The sequence below is a fragment of the Podarcis pityusensis genome (assembly GCF_964106645.2).
Source record: "Podarcis pityusensis genome assembly, chromosome: 13".
In the NCBI taxonomy this organism is placed as follows: domain Eukaryota; kingdom Metazoa; phylum Chordata; class Lepidosauria; order Squamata; family Lacertidae; genus Podarcis; species Podarcis pityusensis.
Genome location: NC_138038.1, coordinates 33,510,717 through 33,532,066, shown reverse-complemented (window position 1 = coordinate 33,532,066; position 21,350 = coordinate 33,510,717). Strand labels below are relative to the sequence as shown.

The 21,350-nt window shown below is 42.0% G+C and overlaps 1 protein-coding gene across 1 annotated transcript in view; it reads right to left on the bottom strand.

The window, feature by feature from the left end:
• Window positions 1-13,743: 13,743 nt before the first annotated feature.
• LOC308460868 (uncharacterized protein) overlaps window positions 13,744-21,350 on the bottom strand; it is a 30,208-nt gene continuing 22,601 nt past the window's right edge. The window contains exons 15-18 of the mRNA XM_080977402.1: window positions 18,687-19,316; window positions 17,372-17,587; window positions 16,628-16,754; window positions 13,744-15,806 (exon numbers count right to left, since the gene is read on the bottom strand). Of these exons, the coding sequence (XP_080833528.1) occupies window positions 14,905-15,806; window positions 16,628-16,754; window positions 17,372-17,587; window positions 18,687-19,316 (1,875 nt within the window). The 3' untranslated portion in view covers window positions 13,744-14,904. The remainder of the gene's footprint in view (window positions 15,807-16,627; window positions 16,755-17,371; window positions 17,588-18,686; window positions 19,317-21,350) is intronic.

Sequence of the window (21,350 nt, the reverse complement as noted above, 5' to 3'; positions counted from 1 at the left end):
TAATTTGTTCTGGAGGTCCATTCTTAACCTGAAACTGTTCTTAACTAGAGGCGTGCTTTCGCTAATAGGGCCTCTTGCTGCCACTGCGCTGCAGGCACATGATTTCCGTTGTAATCCTGGGGCAAAGTTGTCAGCTCAAGGTAACTCTTCCAGGTTAGCAGTGTTTATAACCTGAAGCGTTTGTAACCTGAGGCATTTCTAACTCAAGGTACCACTGTATTAAAAGCACAATAAAACATCAAACTTTAAAAACTTCCCTAAACAGGGCTGCCTTCAGATGTCTTCTAAAAGTCAGATAGTTGTTTATTTCCTTGACATAACATTGAGGGAACCTCTAGAAGGCCCTCAGAGCTGAACCTCAGTGTCCAGGCTGAAGGATAGGGGTGGAGACGCTCCTTCAGGTATACTGGGCCAAGGCTCTCCAGAAACTCTCCATTCTGATTTAGGTAAGTTTTTAGATTTCAATGATTTATTTCATTATAAAGCTTATTTAAAAATAGAGTTAAAATATAACAAAACAGATGGGATGGTGTTTATCTTTAAATGCTGTCATGGTGAAGATGGAGCAGATTGGTGAGGCAATCCTATGGCAAGATCCATGAGGAGGAGCATTTTAGGATGCACTGGATCTCTGGATCAACCATGCTCAGTTGGCATTAAGTCCCCAAACCCAGTTCAGCTGAGCATATATCAGCATAACTTGGTCATCTCAACCAAGCTGCCTGTGATGAAGCTGGTTGAGCCAAGCTGGTCTAAGACTGAAAAAGGGAGCATTCCAGGAACAAGGCAGGAGTGGAACCAAAGAGCAGAGACTTTGCTAGATCCAAAGCATGTCCACCTTGTTCATGTGACCTGGTAACCTGGCATAGTACACTGTTTTAAAGGCTTGTTTTCTCTCAGCCAGGCATGGACAGAGTAGCAGCAGGAGCCCTGCTGCCGAACAGGGTTTAGATCTGGAGTAACTTTATGTCGCATTAATTTGCTGTATCTTAATTCACACTAGCTTTTGGTGGATAGGATTTCTCCGTACATTTTTTGTTCTTTAGCTGCAGCTCTAGCACAAATTATCTAAGTGGCAATTTTTATTGAATAAAGTAAATTAATGCAATATTTGGAAAGAAAATCAAACGATCATTTAGGCCTTACACAAATGGTTCTGTCAGTGTTGGCAGGGGTTCTTCCCTGAAGGCTAGTTCACTGACGATGGCACCAGCATGATAAGCAATTCCACCAATTATGAAGTCTCCTTCTTGATGATATTTGTGAAGTGGAGGCTGTGGGTAATAGATATTGCACTGAACTGCGCGAGTCTGGCATCCCATGGTAGGAAGCAGAGCCAGCAGTAAAATGACTACAACCACCATCCTCAATACAGAAGTATGAAGGCTGGAGTATCCAAGAGCACATCTGTGAACCCCTGTCTGTTTCCAGTGCCACTCCATATCTCTGATTTGCACTGGATATATTTATGACAACCTTCACACTCTTTGCTCTCTGTTCTGCTAACAGCCAAAGAAGTTCCACAGGTGTTTGGCTGAACATCATAACTAATGACCGTCCTTCTGAGTAGCTAATTGTGTAGTTAATTATTACATTAACAACAATTCCTAAATGGAGGATGTGGAGTCCTTTAGGAATTAAGAAAAGTTGTTTGTCACGTATTCTGGAGAGAAAATTTTCCTCACGCTTTAGTTAGATAGGAAGGCATGGTAAAGTTTGGCATGACCCACAGCATGAAGAAGACACTAGATTCAAATATTTGTGGTAGGGGTTAGCAACAAGGTATTCATGGATGCGTTATGCCTGTGTCTCCTTCCTACTGCATCATGAGTGGTCTCAATAAATGTTCCCTCATAAATCCACTTTAAGCAAGAGGATGTTGGTCAGGATATGGGGGGCGGGCACTTGAGAAGCATTAACTGCCTCAAAGCACCCCTTTTACCAGAGAGTTGTGAGTTTGAATGCCAACTGTGAGACGCTTAGTAAGATTGACCTGTGATCCATCAAGCTATAGGCACTGACAGACTCCATATGTATTCTCCCTGCTGTCACCTGCTGTCAGCTGCTGAAGGAAGGAGAACTAGGAGAGAGTCTATCTAAATTCCCTATGGAGGAAGTTTCCAAGTCTGTGTGTAGCCACTGAGAAGGCCCTCTCCTGCTTCACTACCAAGTGAACCTATGAGGGTGGCAAGAACATGAAAAGGACTTCCCCCAAAGATCTCAGAGCCCGGGCTATTGAGGCCATTAACAATGCACATATGGAGCCAAAAATGTGAATAAAAGCTGACTCTTTGAAATAAAAATTATTCAGTGCAAAAATATGGTTCAAAAGATTTACTGCAGAACTTTACTCTGAAGCAACTTGAAACAAATAAAGTTACATTCAGATAGTTGAAGAATGTCTTATACTTGTCCAAGCGTAGCACACTTGGATTCCAATATATATATCTTCAAGTGCTAAAATTCCAAGCTTTGTCTTTCCTCCGTTCCAGTCTCCATTAGCCTGAGGTTCTTTTCTTGGAAAGCGATAAGCAAATGGACTTGTAACACTAGAGATTTCATGTGATTCTAAGCTAAACACCTTGTGATGGACCCAGATGAGATTTAGCCCCACTTAATCATTAACTGCTAAACTCTTCTCTCAGCTCTTCTTTAGCTTCAATAGAAGTTTCCATGCTATGCTTCACAATCTAAATACCAACACATTGCAGATTTATTTCCCATTGCAGTGTACAATTAAACAATTTTGTTCAACACATGAGCAATCAAAACAATGAAGAAAATAAGATAACAGAACAGAACAAGTCAATTTTAACTCCTTGTCTGGTGAGCACTCTTTATGCATGCATGCTATGCACTCAAATTCTTCAGGTCTTGTTTCTTATTAGATGTTCCCTTTCATTCAGCTCAGGCTGCAACACAATTATGTAGCATTTGGGGGCAAAGATGCAACCCAGCAGACCAGCACCAGATGCTAAGATAGAAAAGATCTCCACAGCAACCATGTATTTTCCCTTGGTACTGAGGTAGGTTGGAACAAAAGATACCCAAACACTGCAAAAGACCAACATGCTGAAAGTGATGAACTTCGCTTCATTGAAACTGTCAGGTAACTTTCTGGCAAAGAAAGCTACAGTGAAGCTGACAAGAGCCAGAAAGCCCATGTAGCTCAAGACAGAGTAAAACATAGTCACGGAGCCCTCATTACATTCCAGTACAATTTCTTTAGTGATTGAGTGCATGTCAACATCTGGAAATGGTGGCGAAGATGCCATCCACACAGTACAGATGCCTGCTTGAATAAAGGAACAGGAAACCACAATGGCAATAGCCAGTCTCTTCCCCACCCACTTCCTCATCCTGGATCCTGGCTTGGTGGCCATGAAAGCCAAAACCACTGTCATGGTTTTTGCTAGCACACAAGAAACAGCCACCGAGAAGATAATACCAAAAGCTGTCTGTCGGAGGAGGCTCGCCACAATTTCAGGTTTTCCAATGAATAGCAATGCAGACAGGAAGCAGAGTAGGAGAGAAATTAGCAGCATATAAGTGAGGTCTTTGTTGTTTGCTTTGACAATGGGTGTGTGTTGGTGCTTCAAAAATGTTCCCAGGACCAGAACCGTGATCACAGAAAAAGCAAAAGCAAAGTAGGCTAAACTGATGCCCAGAGGTTCCTCATAGGACAAAAAGGTTGTTTCCTTGGGAATACACATATCCTGATTATTATTTGGATATTTTTCTTCTGAGCATATATTACACTCGTTCACGTCTGAAAACAAAAATATGTGGTCTTAATCAGTGAAAGTGAACACATATTCTGTAGAAATCATGTCTACCTGTATTATATTGCGCCCCAAGGCCCCCAAGCTCTTATCCTAGTGAATAACTTCAAACAGACACATAATATTAGTTTTAAGTTTTTGGGCAAAATTTAGGCCACAACTTTATTGAATGGTATTGTCAGGGACTATAACTGACTCCTGCCTCTCTGGCTGGCAGTCTGTAAGTGTAAACACCAAACGAGGGAGAAACATTGGTGAAGATTGATTGAAGCTCATCCCGGTGTTCCTGTGGTCCTGGCATGGCCATAGCTCCTCAAGCGGACTTCGGACGAGATCCAGGACCCCCAGATTCCTTTACCAGAATACCCTATTTCTGGAGGGGCAGGTGATGACCACACCTCCCCTCCCACACATTTCTATAAACCAATGCCTAACCGCCAAACCTTACAAAGTTGTGGCGATTGCTAAGGGGGTAGGCGAAAACCAAGTGGCTAAAGCCAATCTGCCAAATGGAAAAATTCCTAGCCAGCCCCTGCTCCAAAGCAGGCGACCCAATCCAAAGCAAGGCCAAAACAGTAGCACCTAAAATAGGGAGCGCGAAGCAAGTGCTTCAGTCCCATTGTGCTGCTACATTTATAGGTCCCTGGGATCACGCCACTCGCCCCAGTTGGCTCAAACAGTCAAGCGCGATCCTGGGGCGCAACAGAAAAGGCTTCGGCCATGCCTAGCAACAACACACCCCGTGGGGGTGGCTTAAGGGTCCCAAGCACAACCAGGATCCTTGATTTAGGAGGATCACATTTTAATGGCTATTTTTTTTCATGTGTAATGATATTTGTATTCTAATGTACAATGTCATACATTTGATTACCAAAGTTTTCTGTCTTGTCTGGCGAAAGCCCTATTAAGTAGTGTTTGGAGTTTTAACTGACATCTGCGGGGAACATTGTATGTTAGAATAATCTGTAAGCAAAATAAGGCTAGGAGTTATGCCTGTTTTGTGTGGTATTGAAAGTGTTCTTTAAACCTTGCTGTCCCAGATAAAAACCTCACATTTTGACCACTAGACTACATAGATATTATTTTCACTTTATTAAAATGCTAAAAATTATTCACATAGAAAAATGCAAAGCACAGTAATTTTGAAAGTCCTCCTCTACTGGAATAAAAAGTTGCAATCCATTTTAAAGTCAATGGATTAAAAAATAGAGAAAAAACCCTAAACTTTTCTTTTTATGAATTTCTAATTATTTTCGTCTGTACTGCTCTGTTTAGGTTGGTCATGTATTCTGCTCATTCTTCATTTCTGAATTCCTTCTTTGTAAATTTCCATTTTATCATGGAAATGTATTCGTATCATTGTGTGTTGTGTTAGATGAATAGAAGATGGGATCCAACTATCAAAGAATTGGCCTCCTGCTTTTGCAACAATTAAAGGATCAAAATACTCTTCAAAGACTGGACCAAGTTAAGTTCATTCCTAAAACTTTTTCTTTCAGGCTTATTGCCATTGATGATAAGTCAGAAAACCATTTTTGATACCCCCCCCTCTCTCTCTCTCTCTCTCTCTCTCTCTCTCTGTGTGTGTGTGTGTGTTTGAAGCTTGATCATACATTTGGAAGTTATCTTCTCTGATAAACTGTTACTAGTACTGCCCATTATCTAGCTGCTGTACAAAAACCACTGTACTTAATACCCAACATTTTTCGCTGACAGTGACTCTGAGGCAAATAATCACAGACACAAACCAGTTTCTTCTTCAGCAACTACCTACAGGCTCCACCTTAACAAACATTTCCATCACATGCTAAACCTGGTATAAAGTTGTTAATTTATAGGCACATTCCTCTGAATTCCAGCTAAAGCCATTCACTTTTCAACTGTACAGTTTGTGCAGAATACTCACCCTCCTGAGCCGAAATCTTCCCTTCTGGACATGGGATGCAATCATAACAGCAAAATGGCTCCCCATCTTTCACTCTTTTCCTAGTTCCGGGATGGCACCGCTCAGTACATAAGGAAAGAGGCTGAGACTAATCCATATATGAGAACCCAGAATAGTAATTTTGAGAAGTATGAGATTAGAATATTGAAGCCAACTTTTAGGTGTACGTAAGTGATACTTCCTTTCAATAATGTGTCACAAATGCTGCTAGGAAGTGCACCTTTTTAAATTAACATAATAATTATAGTACTACACATTCTTAAGAAACCATCTTCTGGAAAGGATGGAGCTTGGTTAATGGCATAGATTGTGATTTCATGTATACATAAACCGGTCAAGATAATAATAATAATAATTTATTTATATCCTGCCCTCCCCAGCCGAAGCCGGGCTCAGGGTGGCTAACTACAATAAAATAGTGCAACATTCTAAAAACATTTCATTATAAAAATTAATTAAAATCAAATTGATGGCAACCATAAGCTTAAGTTCTGTAAAGATTGCCAAAGGAGGGAGTCAGGCTGCGCCCTGACCAAAGGCCTGGTGGAACAGCTCTGTCTTGCAGGCCCTGCGAAAAGATGTCAAATCCCGCAGGGCCCTAGTCTCTTGTGACAGAGCGTTCCACCAGATTGGAGCCGCAGCCGAAAAAGCCCTGGCTCTATTTGAGGCCAGCCTAAACTCTCTGTGGCCTGGGACCTTCAGGATGTTTTTATTTGAAGACCGTACGGTCCTCTGTGGGAGATACCAGGAGACGCGGTCCCGTAGGTACGAGGGTCCTAGGCCGTATAGGGCTTTAAAGGTTAAAACCAGCACTTTAAACCTGATCCTGTACTCCACCGGGAGCCAGTGCAGCTGGTATAGCACTGGGTGAATGTGATCTCACAGCGAAAACCCCGTAAGGAGTCTCGCCGCGGCATTCTGCACCCACTGGAGTTTCTGGGTCTCAAGGGCAGCCCCAAGTAGAGCGAGTTACAATAATCCAGTCTGGAGGTGACCGTCGCGTGGATCACAGTGGCTAGGTCAGGGCGAGAGAGGTAAGGAGCCAACTGCTTAGCTTGGCGGAGATGAAAAAAATGCCGCCTTTGTTGTAGCTGTAATCTGAGCCTCCATGGAGAGGGAGCTATCGAAGATTACACCCAAACTCTTAACGGACAGTGCTAGCACTAATTGCACCCCCGCAAGAGATGGGAGTTGCCCCCTCAATCCCGTATCGTCCCGTCCCAGCCAGAGGACCTCTGTCTTCAAAGGATTTAACTTCAACGGCTCCCATGTAACCATCCAGCCACAGCTTCCAAACATCTGATCAGTGTGTCTGGGGCCGAGTCAGGATGGCCATCCATCAACAGATAGAGTTGGGTGTCATCAGCATACTGATGGCAGCCCAGCCCAAAACTCTGGACAAGCTGGGCGAGGGGGCACATAAAGATGTTAAAAAGCATCGGGGAGCGTATCGCACCCTGAGGCACTCCCCACACAAAGGAGTGGACCGATGACAATTCCCCCCCAAATGGCCACCCTCTGTCCCTGACCAGAGAGAAACGAGCGCAGCCATTGAAGGACTGTGCCCTGGATCCCCACATCAGCAAGGCAGTGGTCCAGGAGTTCGTGATCGACCATGTCGAAGGCTGCTGACAGGTCTAGAAGAATCAGCAGCCCCAACCCGCCTCGATCCAGCTGCCAGCGGAGATCATCTGTTAGGGCGACCAGAGCCGTCTCGGTCCCATGACCAGCTGGACTGGAATGGATCCAGAGCCGATGTTTCATCCAGAAACCCACCAAGCTGTTCAGCAACCACTCTCTCAATCACCTTGCCCAGGAATGGAAGACTCGAAACCGGGCGGTAATTGGATAGATCTAAGGGATCTAATGATGTTTTCTTTAAGAGCAGGTGCACCACTGCCTCCTTCAATTCCAAGGGACAAATTGCCAAGGGACAAATTGATGATATCCCCCAGGGGCGCACGCACCTCGTCTGGACATGCTCTAATCAGCCAAGACAGGCACTGGTGTGGATCTTTTTGTTTAATACTAGCTCCAAAAAACTTCCTCATCCATCCAATGTAATTTTTACGTTTTCTAAAAAGTTCCAAATCAGACCCTCAGTATTTTATTGCATTTCCTTATTGTCTGATGAATCTAATTTTACACATCAGGGCAGAGTGCAAGTGCTTACTCAGAACCAGGTGTCTTCTCAAATGGGTGACCATTGAGGCTTACCTGGTTAAAATGGTTGGGCCAAGTTATGGTATCCCCACTGATGGTCAACCCTTGGTTGGGGTCAACATTCCCAACCTTCACTCTATGAAATGATTGGTTTGGGGAAACAATCCAGTTGATCACATCAAATCCAGCCACTAACTCCCCATTCTCATCAAAGGAAATCTTGTCCCCACCGCTGTTGTTAAAAGAGACACGTCTGAGAAAATTATGTAGCTGGTTTGAAGAGGAGAAGGGAAGAGTTGAGAAAAGCCTGCAGTTGGATCGTTGATAGTAAAGTCATTCCTTGTTTATGGTTTTTGAGTGAGAAAGTATGATAAAGAAGCTCACTCTTTATAATTCAGAAAAGGAGAAGGAAATTCTAATAAATTGAATTTAAAGCATGTTAGGTTCTGAAGCTTCTGTTTCTATATTTTTGAGAGTGTTGAAACACAGTTAATGTTTTAATAGTCAATAAGGCCAATGCGATTTTAGTTTGTGTTGACTCAGTGAGAAAATGAGCTTGCTTTGGACATCATAAAGTATTTCTTTAAAAAATTAACATGTGATTCAAGTGCCATACTTATTCATGCATATGCAGCCACTTGGAAGGTAGCATTGCAAAATACAACACAAAATACAAGATGAGAATATAAAAACCTATACTAAGGGTAATAAATTTTAATAAAGAAGGCAGAGGAAATTCTAATAAATTGACTTTAAAGCACTTTAGGTTCTAAAGCTTCTGTTTCTATGTTTTCAAGAGCGTTGAATTATACGGTTAGTGTTTTAATAGTCTCTAATGCCAACACCATTTCAGTTTGGGCTAACTGAGTGAGCAAACAAGCCTACTTCTGACACCATAATATATTTTTTTAAAATAAAATATGTGACTTCAAGGGACATACATATTCATGTAGATCTGCTCCCAGAAGGCTTGGGTCTGGTTCAATAATTTAACAAAATGAATCGGAAGCGCAAAATTCATAACAGAATGGCTACTTATCACAAAATATATAACAGGGCTTTCACTACAAATGCCATTAGCACCAGTCAGCATGGAAAATGGCCTGGAAGATGGGAATTGAAGTCCAACAACATCTGGAGGGCACGACCAATTGGGTGAACTTGGCTGATTGAGGAAATCAAATAGTAATTTGGAAACCTTCTAGGAATTTAAGGACAGAAAGGGGAAAAGGGTATTAAAGCGATATTTATATAGATTAGGATGTGAAGGAATTGGGGACACAGTATTTATGCAAATTAATAACTATTGTAGCACACTTATGTTGATCTGCCTCTTGACAATATTTAGTATGTTACCTGCCACAACTGTTGATTGTGATACTTCCATCCACCTCTTCTTTCCATTGTTTGATATTTGAATCTAGTTGAAGACATGTAATGCAAAGCATGGGCTACAGCACAGACAGCATTGTAGATGCTGTAGCTGTGGCCATTCATGGTCTTTTCAAAGAATGGAGCAGGAAGGCTCTCCAGTTTCTCCTTCCCAGTGCAAATATTCCCCTTTACATCTTCCACATTTGGATCTGGGAATACACAGTTAAAGGCCTGTTCCCAGAAGTCCCTGATGAAACCATCTCCTTTTGTGTTTAAAGGATTTCGGTTCTCAACAAATGCTTGGAATGCTAATAGGTCATTGGAATGGATTGAGAAGGACAGGACACCATGGAATATTTCTGTTTCCCAATCCCTTTGATAAACTGAGGAAGTGAGCTCCATTTCAGCTGTTGTTATCCACACTAATCCCTTTGGTAGACTTGGTGGATGTTCTGCAAAATACGGAATCCATCTCAAAATCAACATGGAATAAGATTCACCATAAAACACAACCACACTGGCTGTACTATTCATAAGTTCATTATGTATTTTTAATCCATCTTCAAGAATTCCAGCCAATTCAGAGGTGGACATAAAGATAGGCATTGTTTTTATAAAGTCAAAGCAGACACCTCTCTGGGAAAATTTTGGTAAAGCAGTTTGTAAAAAAATTTCACCATTTTCATTGTCCATTACTAGTACTCCAATCCATATCCATTTGAAATAAAGAAGCAAAGAGAGAATTCCTGTGTATTGAAGTGTTTGATTAGGTACCATCTGGTAGAAAGAAATTCCTGTGGTTCCATCTGTCTTCAATGGAGCAGAGCCATATATGAGCTAAAGGAATTTTAGTGGAGAAAAAGAAAGGCGATAATAATAGAATGCATATTGCATATTAAAGTTTTCAATTCCATTCATGGAAATTGGAAACCAGTGCTTTCACCTCTGCTGATGGAATCCAACTATAGAATCTCATAGAACTGTAGAGTTGGAAGGGACCCCAAGAGTCATTTAGTCCAAGCCCTTGCAAAGCAAGAATCTCTACTGAGGGACCCAGGACAGATAGCCATCCATCAGAGAATGAATTCTCACAATTCCATCTCTATGAAGAATGAAATATATCTGTTATAGAGGATTGGGGACCGCACCCCAGCAGATATTTTCAAGTTTGAGGGCAAAAGGAAGCAAGAAAATTGCAAAAAAAAACCCAAACCCCAACACCACACCACCCCGCTCCAATTTCCACTGATAAATGGATTTTGCCAGTGAATTCCACCCATATATTATATTAGCAACACTTAGAAATACAACGTCAGGTACTGAATTTGACTATTCAAATGCTTGAGTTAGGCATTCATGGCTGAAAGAATATACAATGATCAATAGCCATCAAGTGGATTTATGCACTGAGAGGAAATGCACTGAGGATTTCCTTGCTCAAAGTTTGCATCTATAATTGCTTGATTACAGCAACATTCTTAGAGCAAAATTCTTATTGACACATTATTTGACCAATGAGAGCAGCGAAATAATCAGACTGTACAACGGTTATAGGATAAAATCAGACCAAATTTTGATTAACATCAGCAGGAAGGGTAATATTTGGCATGCCATTAGCGACAGGATCAGTTCATATTCCACAAGCTCCATGATGATGGAACGGATCTGCTGGATTTGTACCAGCCCAAGCCCATCTCATAGCCCCTTATGGGGGCTCCCTATACTATGTTGATCTTGCCTGATGCCATTTCCCCCTTCATACAAACATACAAACAATTTTCTTCCACCTAACAAAAAAGGACACAATTTTACTAAGGAAACATGAAACAAACCCCAACCAAATGCCAATCAAGTTGAGAGAAAAAAATTCATTTCCAGTCCTCTCACCTAGTAACCCCAAATTGCATTTTAAACTCCTCCTGAAATAAATACAGTAACACAAAAGAAAATTCTTATTGCCCAGTTAGGCACGTTATTTGACAAATGACAGCAGTGAAATAAGGAAATATGAAACAAACCCCAACCAAATGCCAATCAGGTTGAGAGGAAAAAATCATTTCCAGCCATGTCAACTAGCAACCCAAAATTGCACATTTAAACTCCTGAAATAAATAAAGTAACACAAAGAAACAGCAGCACTCACAGCATCTTAAAAACCATATCAGAAACAGGATCCTAAAACTCAGTTTGCATGTGAGATTCATAAAAAAGGAAGTCTCCGTATTTTTAAGACTCACATTAATGTCTGGAAATAATAGAATAGGAAATGTGGGAGGACACATAGAGGGTGGGAGGGAAAGAGAAAGGCAGAGCTCTCCTACCTGTGGAACTTTATAGTTTTTCAAGAGCGTCGCCACATTAATGGAAATTGGGGCATCCACTCCTCCAACAACTGCTATTAGATGTTTCTGTTGCTCACATATGTAGTTAGGGGTAAATCTCTCCTCTGTGGATAAAAGTAGCATTGTAGCATGATAAGTCCTCCTTGCATTGCAATAGCTGTCGTAGATGTGGAAGCCCAAAGTGAGATTCGGTAAGAGGTGAGGGTTTTCATTGATCTCTTTGACTGTGAAAGCCAAAGCCAGGATGTGCTGGTAATGCTTAGGGACTATGCTGAAAGAAGTGTGAGATTCTTTTTCAGAAGGATATTCCATACTTAGTTTAGTTATTACCAATGTGTTCTGTGCCTCTTTTATTAACAATCAATTATTACAGTATTTATACATAAGTTGGATATAAATATAAAAAATTAACTATGTAAGCAGTCACATTTACAAAACATTTATAAAACTCTCCATTCTGATTAAAATAAGTTTTTAGATTTTTATCATTTATTTTATTATAAAGCTTTTTTGAAAATAAGCAAAAACAAAACAAAACCCACCATCCCATCTGTTTTGTTATATTTTAACAAAAGAGATGGGATAGTGGGTTTTTTGTTTTTGTTTTTTTTAACTGGTGAAGATGGAGCAGATTGGGGAGGCAATCCTATGGCAAGATCTACCAGGATGAGCATTTTAGAATTCACTGGATCTCTGGCTTAACCTTGCTCAGTTGGTATTAATTCCTCAACCCCAGTTCAGCTTAGCATACATGAGCATAACTTAGTCATCATAGAAAATGGATGGTTCAGATGGCTGTGATGAAGCTGGTTGAGCCAAGCTGGTCTAAGACTGAAAAAAGGAGCATGCCAGGGGCAAGGCAGAGGTGGAACCAGAGAGCAGAACTTTTGCTAGATCCTAAGCATGTTCAGTTGGTCATGTGACCTGGCAATCTAGCATAGTACGCTTTCCCCCCTCAGCCAGGCATGGACAGAGTAGCAGCAGGAGCCCTGCTGCCGAACAGGGTTTAGATCTGGTGTAACTTTATGCTGCATTAATTTGCAGCATCTCACTTCACACTAGCTTTTGGTGGGTAGGATTTATGCCTCCATTTTGTGTTCTTTAGCTGCAGCTCTAGCACAAATTGTCCTAGTGGAATCTTATTATTATATAAAATAAATTAATACAATTCTTGGAAAGAAAAGAAAACAATCATTCAGGATTTACACTAATGGTTCTGTCAATGTTGGCAGGGGTTCTTCCCTGAAGGCTATTTCACTGAGCATGACACCAGCATCATAAGCAATTCCACCAATTATGAAATCTCCTTGTTGATGATATTTGTGAAGTGGAGGCTGTGGGTAACAGATATTGCACTGAACTGCGTGAGTCTGGCATCCCATTGGAGGAAGCAGAGCCAGCAGCAAAATGACTACAACCACCATCCTCAGTACAGAAGTCTGAAGGCTGGAGTATCCAAGAGCAGAGCTGTGAACCCCTGTGTGTACCCAGCGCCACTCCATATCCCTGACTTTTACTGGATATATTTATGACAACCTGCACACTCTTTGCTCTCTGTTCTGCTAACAGCCAAAGAAGTTCCTCAGGGGTTTGGCTGAATATCATAACAAATGACAGCCCTTCTGACTAGCTAATTGTGTAGTTAATTATTACATTAACAACAATTCCTAAATGGAGGGTGTGGAGTCCTTTAGGAATTAAGAAAAGTTGTTTGTCACGTATTCTGGAGAGAAGATTTCCCTCACGCTTTAGTTAGGTAGGAAGGCATGGTAAAGTTTGGAATGACCCGCAGCATGAAGAGGACACTGGATTCAAATATTTGTGGTAGGGGTTAGCAACAAGGTATTCAGGGATGCGGGTGGCGCTGTGGGTAAAACCTCAGCGCCTAGGATTGTATGGTCGGCGGTTCGAATCCCCGCGGCGGGGTGAGCTCCCGTCGTTCGGCCCCAGCTCCTGCCCACCTAGCAGTTCAAAAGCACTCTTAAGTGCAAGTAGATAAATAGGTACCGCTGTATAGCGGGAAGGTAAACGGTGTTTCCGTGTGCTGTGCTGGTGCAGGCTCACCAGAGCAGCTTCGTCACGCTGGCCACGTGACCCAGAAGTGTCTCCAGACAGCGCTGGCCCCCGGCCTCTTAAGTGAGATGGGCGCACAACCCTAGAGTCAGACACGACTGGCCCGTACGGGAAGGGGTACCTTTACCTTTACCTTTATTCATGGATACCTTATGCCTGCATCTCCTTCTTATTGCACTATGAGTGGTCTCAATAAATGTTCCCTCATAAATCCACATTAAACAAGAGGATGTTGGTCAGGATATTGGGGGGGGGGCACTTGAGAAGCATTAACTGCCTCAAAGAACCCCTTTTACCAGAGAGTTATGAGTTTGAACGCCAACTGTGAGACGCTTAGTAAGATTGATCTGTGATGCATCAAGCTATAGGCACTGACAGACTCCATATGTATTCTGCCTGCTGTCACCTGCTGACACCTGCTGTCACCTGCTGAAGGAAGGACAACCGAGAGAGAGAAATTCTCTTTGGAGGAAGTTCCCAAGTCTGTATGTAGCCACTGAGAAGGCCCTCTCCTGCTTCGCTACCAAGTGAACCTATGAGGGTGGCAAGAACATGAAAAGGACTTCCCCCAAAGATCTCAGAACCCGGGCTATTGAGGCCATTAACAGTGCACATATGGAGCCAAATAATGTGAATAAAAACTGACTCTTTGAAATAAAAATTCTTCAGTGCAAAAATATGGTTCAAAAGATTTACTGCAGAAGTTTACTCTGAAGCAACTTGAAACAAATAAAGTTACATTCAGATAGTTGAATAATGTCTTATACTTGTCCAAGCGTAGCACACTTGGATTCCAATATATATATCTTCAAGTGCTAAAATTCCAAGCTTTGTCTTTCCTCCGTTCCAGTCTCCATTAGCCTGAGGTTCTTTTCTTGGAAAGCGATAAGCAAATGGACTTGTAACACTAGAGATTTCATGTGATTCTAAGCTAAACACCTTGTGATGGACCCAGATGAGATTTAGCCCCACTTAATCATTAACGGCTAAACTCTTCTCTCAGCTCTTGTTTAGCTTCAATAGAAGTTTCCATGCTATGCTTCACAACCTAAATACAGACACATTACAGATTTATTTTCCATATCAGTGTACAATTAAACAATTTTATTCAACACAGGAGCATGCAAAACAATGAAGAAAAGAAGATAACAGAACAGAACAAGCCAATTTTAACCCCTTGTCTGTTGATCACTCTTCATACATGCATGCTATGCACTCAAATTCTTCAGGTCTTATTTCTTATTAGATGTTCCCTTTCGTTCAACTGAGGCCGCAACACAATAATGTAGCATTTGGGGGCAAAGATGCAACCCAGCAGACCAGCACCAGATGCTAAGATAGAAAAGATCTCCACAGCAACCATGTATTTTCCCTTGGTACTGAGATAGGTTGGAACAAAAGATACCCAAACACTGCAAAAGACCAGCATACTGAAAGTGATGAACTTCGCTTCATTGAAACTGTCAGGTAACTTCCTGGCAAAGAAAGCTACAGTGAAGCTGACAAGAGCCAGGAATCCCATGTAGCTCAAGACAGAGCAAAACATAGTCACGGAGCCCTCATTACATTCCAGTACAATTTCTTTAGGGACTGAGTGCAAGTCGACATCTGGAAATGGTGGTGAAGATGCCAGCCACAGAATACAGATGGCTGCTTGAATAAAGGAACAAGACACCACAATGGCAATAGCCAGTCTCTTCCCCACCCACTTCCTCATCCTGGATCCTGGCTTGGTGGCCATGAAAGCCAAAACCACTGTCATGGTTTTTGCTAGCACACAAGAAACAGCCACTGAGAAGATAATGCCAAAAGCCGTCTGTCGGAGAAGGCATGCCACAATTCCAGGTTTTCCAATGAATAGCAATGCAGACAGGAAGCAGAGCAGGAGAGAAATTAGCAGCATATAAGTGAGGTCTTTGTTGTTTGCTTTGACAATGGGTGTGTGGTGGTGCTTCAAAAATGTTCCCAGGACCAGAACCATGATCACAGAAAAAGCAAAAGCAAAGCAGGCTAAACTGATGCCCAGAGGTTCCTCATAGGACAAAAAGGTTGTTTCCTTGGGAATACACATATCCTGATTATTATTTGGATTTTTTTCTTCTGAGCATATATTACACTCGTTCATGTCTGAAAATGAAAATACGTGGTCTTAATCAGAGAAAGTGAACATATATTCTGTAGAAATCATGTCTACCTGAATTATGTTTTAATGGCTATTGTTTAATCTTTAAAGATGTTTGATTAAGAAAGTTTTCTGTCTTGTCTGGTGAATCCCTATTAAGTGGTGTTTGGAGTTTTAACTAACATTGTGTGTTAGAATAATCTGTAAGCAAAATAAGGCTAGGAGTTAAGGCTAAACTGATGCCCAGAATTTCCTCATAGGACAAAAATCTTATTTTCTTTGGAATACACATATTGTGATTATTGTTTTGTTAGCCTTCTTCTGGGCATTTTTTACAGTCATTCATGTCTGGGGGGGCGGAGTCTGATTTTGAAAAAAAAAAATAAACATATTGAACAGAAATCCTGTAATTTAATGGCTTTAAAAAACATGGTCTGATATTCATATTATAATATATGTTGTATCCCTTTCAGACAACTGCAGTGCCTGGAAACCAGCAGTCAGATTGCCCATCCATAGCAGTAACCAATGGAGGAAGGACTGCTGGGAGGAGCACACAATGGTCATTTGCAGCAGCACAACTGGATGCCTTCAGCTGCCCCAGCTGCAACAAAACATGTCTCTTCCATATTGGTCGCTACAGTCACAGCAGACACTGTAACCTTCCAACAGTTTGACTCCACTCCCAAAGGCACACTCCTCTATTGTCTCCCAAGACAGAGAAATGTTTGTATCACATTTCAAACATGCAAAAAAATTAATTCTGATATCACTCACTCCTCTGATTTTCAGCCTTTGCTCTGTATGGTATATGTATAATTCTTACCCTCCTGGACTGAAATCTCTCCTTCTGAGCATGGGATACAATCATAGCAGCAAAATGACCTTCCCTCTTTCACTTTCTTCCTAGAGCCAGGATGGCATTGCTCAGTACATAAAGAAACAGGCCGGGACTAATCCACAAGTGAGATATAATTGAGAATAATGAGATTAGTATATATGGGGAAATTTTTCTTATTTTCCTAAGTAACACCTCCATCCAGTAAGGTATGATCAATGCTACGACTTTTAAGAAACCATCTACTTGAATGAATGGAGCTTGGTTGAATGTTAAATGACATTGATTGTGATTTCATGTATACTTAAACTAGTGTCAATATAATTAATTGTACTTCCTACCTCGGGTTACAGACGCTTCAGGTTACAGACGCTTCAGGTTACAGACTCCGCTAACCCAGAAATAGTACCTCGGGTTAAGATCTTTGCTTCAGGATGAGAACAGAAATCGTGCTCTGGCGGCACTGCGGCAGCGGGAGGCCCTATTAGCTAAAGTGGTACCTCAGGTTAAGAACAGTTTCAGGTTAAGAAAGGACCTCCAGAATGAATTAGGTTCTTAACCTGATGTACCACTGTATAGACAAGAATACAGCAACCAAAAAAATCCTATTTTTTCAATCCATTTATTGTGCTTCTTACAATTTTTTTATGTTGTATTTATTGGACATCCTCATTGTCTAATGAAATTGATTTCTGATATCAAGACAGATAGACAGTGACCACTGAGGCTTACCTGGTTAAAATGGTTGGGCCATGTTATGGCATCCCCATTGATGGTCAACCATTGGTTGGGATCAACATTCCCAACCTTCACTCTATGAAATGATTGGTTTGGGGAAACAATCCAGTTGATCACATCAAATCCAGCCTTTAACATCCCATTCTGGTCAAAGGAAATCTTGTCCCCACCACTGTTGTTAAAGGAGACACTTCTGAGAAAGTGATGGAGCTCAATAAGAAAGGAAAAGGCAAAAGTTAAGAAAAGTCTGCAGTTGGATCTTCTGTATTAAGGTCTGATATTGTTTATGGCGTTGTATTCATTACAGATGTGCTGTGTGATTCAGGGACAGGAGAAATTATTAGCTGCAATTCCTAGAGATTTCAAAGTGATTTCCAAAATTCAATATACAAACAAAATATTTTCATACCAGTACAAAGGCTGATAAAATATTTTTATTCACTTTCATATAGAAAGTTCTTGGACCATAAAGGAAAAGCAGAGGTGGTAGTTAAAATACCCCTCATTTGTGTTTCGTTGGCAGTAGTAGCTCGCCCCCATTTGCCAGTGACACACCTACTGGGAAGCTAGCATTCTGGCTCCCCACATCTCTCAGGTGCTGCCCTCCACTCCACCACCACCCAAACTCAACATGCTTGTACTTTGGGTTTACACAGTGTGAAAAAGCCTACTTCTTACACCACATAATGTGGTTTTTGTTTGTTTTGTTTTTTAGAAAAGTGATTTCATAGGCATGCATGCTCATGTATATCCACTCCCAGAAAGGTTGTCCTTGGGATCATAAATTAGTCAGATGCATTAAAGTCTTAATCAGATGGCAACCATAATGCACAATATAGAACAGAACTAGCCAATGTGGAACTCAACAGATGTCTTTTTATTAGAAAAGATGTCAGCCCTAAACAGCATGAACAATAGTCTGGGTTGATGGGAACTGTAGTTTAACAATATCTGGAGGACACTGTCCATTGGCTGGACCTGGCTGATTAAAAGGATCAAGCAGTCAGATGGAGACCACTCAAGAAGATAAGGAAGGATAAGAAGAAGAGTTCCTAAAGTGATAACTGCATACCATTTCAATAACCTAAAGAATGCTTAAAGATAGCCTACATAAATCAGGAACATAATAAAAATGCATACTGTTAATGTGCTCAAAATGAGAGAAGGCTGGTGGTCTGGGATGGGAAATGAAGGGGAGTTGAAAATATGAGGATGGTCAGAGTTTGGGGAGACAGTTTTATTTCATATATTTGGGTCTATTGTAGCAGAGTTGTAGTGCTCTGCCATCTGACAATAATGAGCCTATTACCTGCCACAACTTATACTTCTGTCCTCTTCTGTCCTCCATTGCTTGTAAGGACATATCTTGCAAAGCATAGACTACAGCATATAGAGCATTGTAGATGCTGTAGCTGTGGCCATTCATGCCCATCTCAAAGAATGGTGCTGGAAGGCTCTCCAGTTTCTCCTCCCCGGTGCATATATTCCCCTCCACATCTACCACATTAGTGTTTGGGAATACACAGCCAAAGGCTTGTTGCCAGAAGTCCCTGATAAAACCATCTTCTTTTGTTCTGAAAGGATTTCGACTCTTAATAAATTGTTTGAAATTTGGTACATCATTAGAGTGAATTGTGAAGGAGAGGACACCATGGAATATTTCTGTTTCCCAGTCCCTTTGATAAAATTGTGAAGTGAGTTCCATTTGGGCTGTTGTTATCCACACTATACTTTTGGGTAGCTTTGGTGGATATTCTGCAAAATATGGAATCCATCTTAAAAACACCATGGAATTTGATTCACCATAAAACACAACTACATTGGTTGTACTGCTCATTACTGCATTATGTATTTCTGACCCATCTTCAAGCATTTTGTTCAGTTTAGAGACAGATCTTATCAAAGGGACTCTTTTTATGAAGTTAAAACAGACACCTCTCTGGGAAAACATTGGCAAAACAGTTTGTAACAATCTTTCACCACTATCATTATCTATTACAAGGAACCCAATCCATATCCATCTGAAATGAAGAAGCAAAGAGAGAATCCCTTTGTACTGAAGGGCTTCATGGGGTACCATCTGGTAGAAAGAAAGTCCGAGGTTTCTATCATTCACCAATGGGCCAGAGCCATATATGAGCTGGAGAGAGATTGGGGGAGAAGAAAAAAGATAGTAAAAATAGAATGTATGTTGCATCTTAAAGGTTTCCAAACAATTAAGGTAGGTTAGAATCTAGTGTTGTTCCCCTTTTGGAATCTAGTACTGTTCCCTTTTTCTGTCAGCAAAACAGGGAATCAATTTTGGCTATTTCCCTCCTCCCTCCCCCAAGCAACCACCACTCCTTAAATCTTTTTTGAGAGCACTGAGTAATGTTCCAGAGAAGGACTCTGTGGTGTGTGGGGGCTACAGGGGGCAAGAGGAATAGCAAAAAATGGACCCTCTACATGTTCCACTGATGTATGCTTTTTGTTAATACAGGGTGGTACAATTGGAACCCTAATAATAATAATAATAATAATAATAATAATTTATTATTTATACCCCGCCCATCTGGCTGAATTTCCCCAGCCACTCTGGGCGGCTCCCAATCAGTGTTAAAAACAGTACAGCATTACATATTAAAAACTTCCCTGAACAGGGCTGCCTTAAGATGTCTTCTGAATGTCAGGTAATTATTTATCTCTTTGACATCTGATGGGAGGGTGTTCCACAGGGCGGGCGCCACTACCGAGAAGGCCCTCTGTCTGGTTCCCTGTAGCCTCACTTCTCGCAATGAGGGAATCGCCAGAAGGCCCTCGGCGCTGGATCTCAGTGTCCGGGCTGAACAATGGGGGTGGAGACGCTCCTTCAGGTATACAGGACCGAGGCCGTTTAGGGCTTTAAAGGTCAGCACCAACACTTTGAATCATGCTCGGAAACGTACTGGGAGCCAATGCAGATCTCTCAGAACCGGTGTTATGTGGTCCCGGCGGCCACTCCTAGTCACCAGTCTAGCTGCCAAAATTCTGGATTAATTGCAGTTTCCGGGTCACCTTCAAAGGTAGCCCCACGTAGAGCGCGTTGCAGTAGTCCAAGCGTGAGATAACTAGAGCATGCACCACTCTGGCGAGACAGTTTGCAGGCAGGTAGGGTCTTAGCCTGCGTACCAGGTGGAGCTGGTAGACAGCTGCCCTGGACGCAGAGTTAACCTGCGCCTCCATGGACAGCTCTGAGTCCAAAATGACTCCCAGGCTGCGCACCTGGTCCTTCAGGGGCACAGTTACCCCATTCAAGACCAGGGAATCCCCCACACCAACCCGCTCCCTGTCCCCCAAAAATAGTACTTCTGTTTTGTCAGGATTCAACCTCAATCTGTTAGCCGCCATCCATCCTCCAACCGCCTCCAGGCACTCACACAGGACCTTCACCGCCTTCACTGGTTCTGATTTAAAGGAGAGGTAGAGCTGGGTGTCATCTGCATACTGATGAACACCCAGCCCAAACCCCTTGATGATCTCTCCCAGCGGCTTCATATAGATATTAAAAAGCATGGGGGAGAGGACAGAACCCTGAGGCACCCCACAAGTGAGAGCCCAGGGGTCTGAACACTCATCCCCCACCACCAGTTTCTGGACACGGCCCAGGAGGAAGGAGCGGAACCACTGTATGACAGTGCCCCCAGCTCCCAGCCCCTCTAGACGGTCCAGAAGGATGTTATGGTCGATGGTGTCAAAGGCCGCTGAGAGATCCAGCAGAACTAGGAAACAGCTCTCAACCTTTGTCCCTAGCCCGCCGGAGATCATCAACCAGCGCGACCAAGGCAGTTTCAGTCCCATGGTGAGGCCTGAATCCCGATTGGAAGGGATCCAATCCCCCCCCCCCCATAATCAGATTAGCAAGCTTTACAAGTAAAACGTAGGAGGACTTTTATTATTCTCATTCTCCAGATAGGGAGTGGTGACTGAAAGTGAATAGATTGACTTAAGGACATTG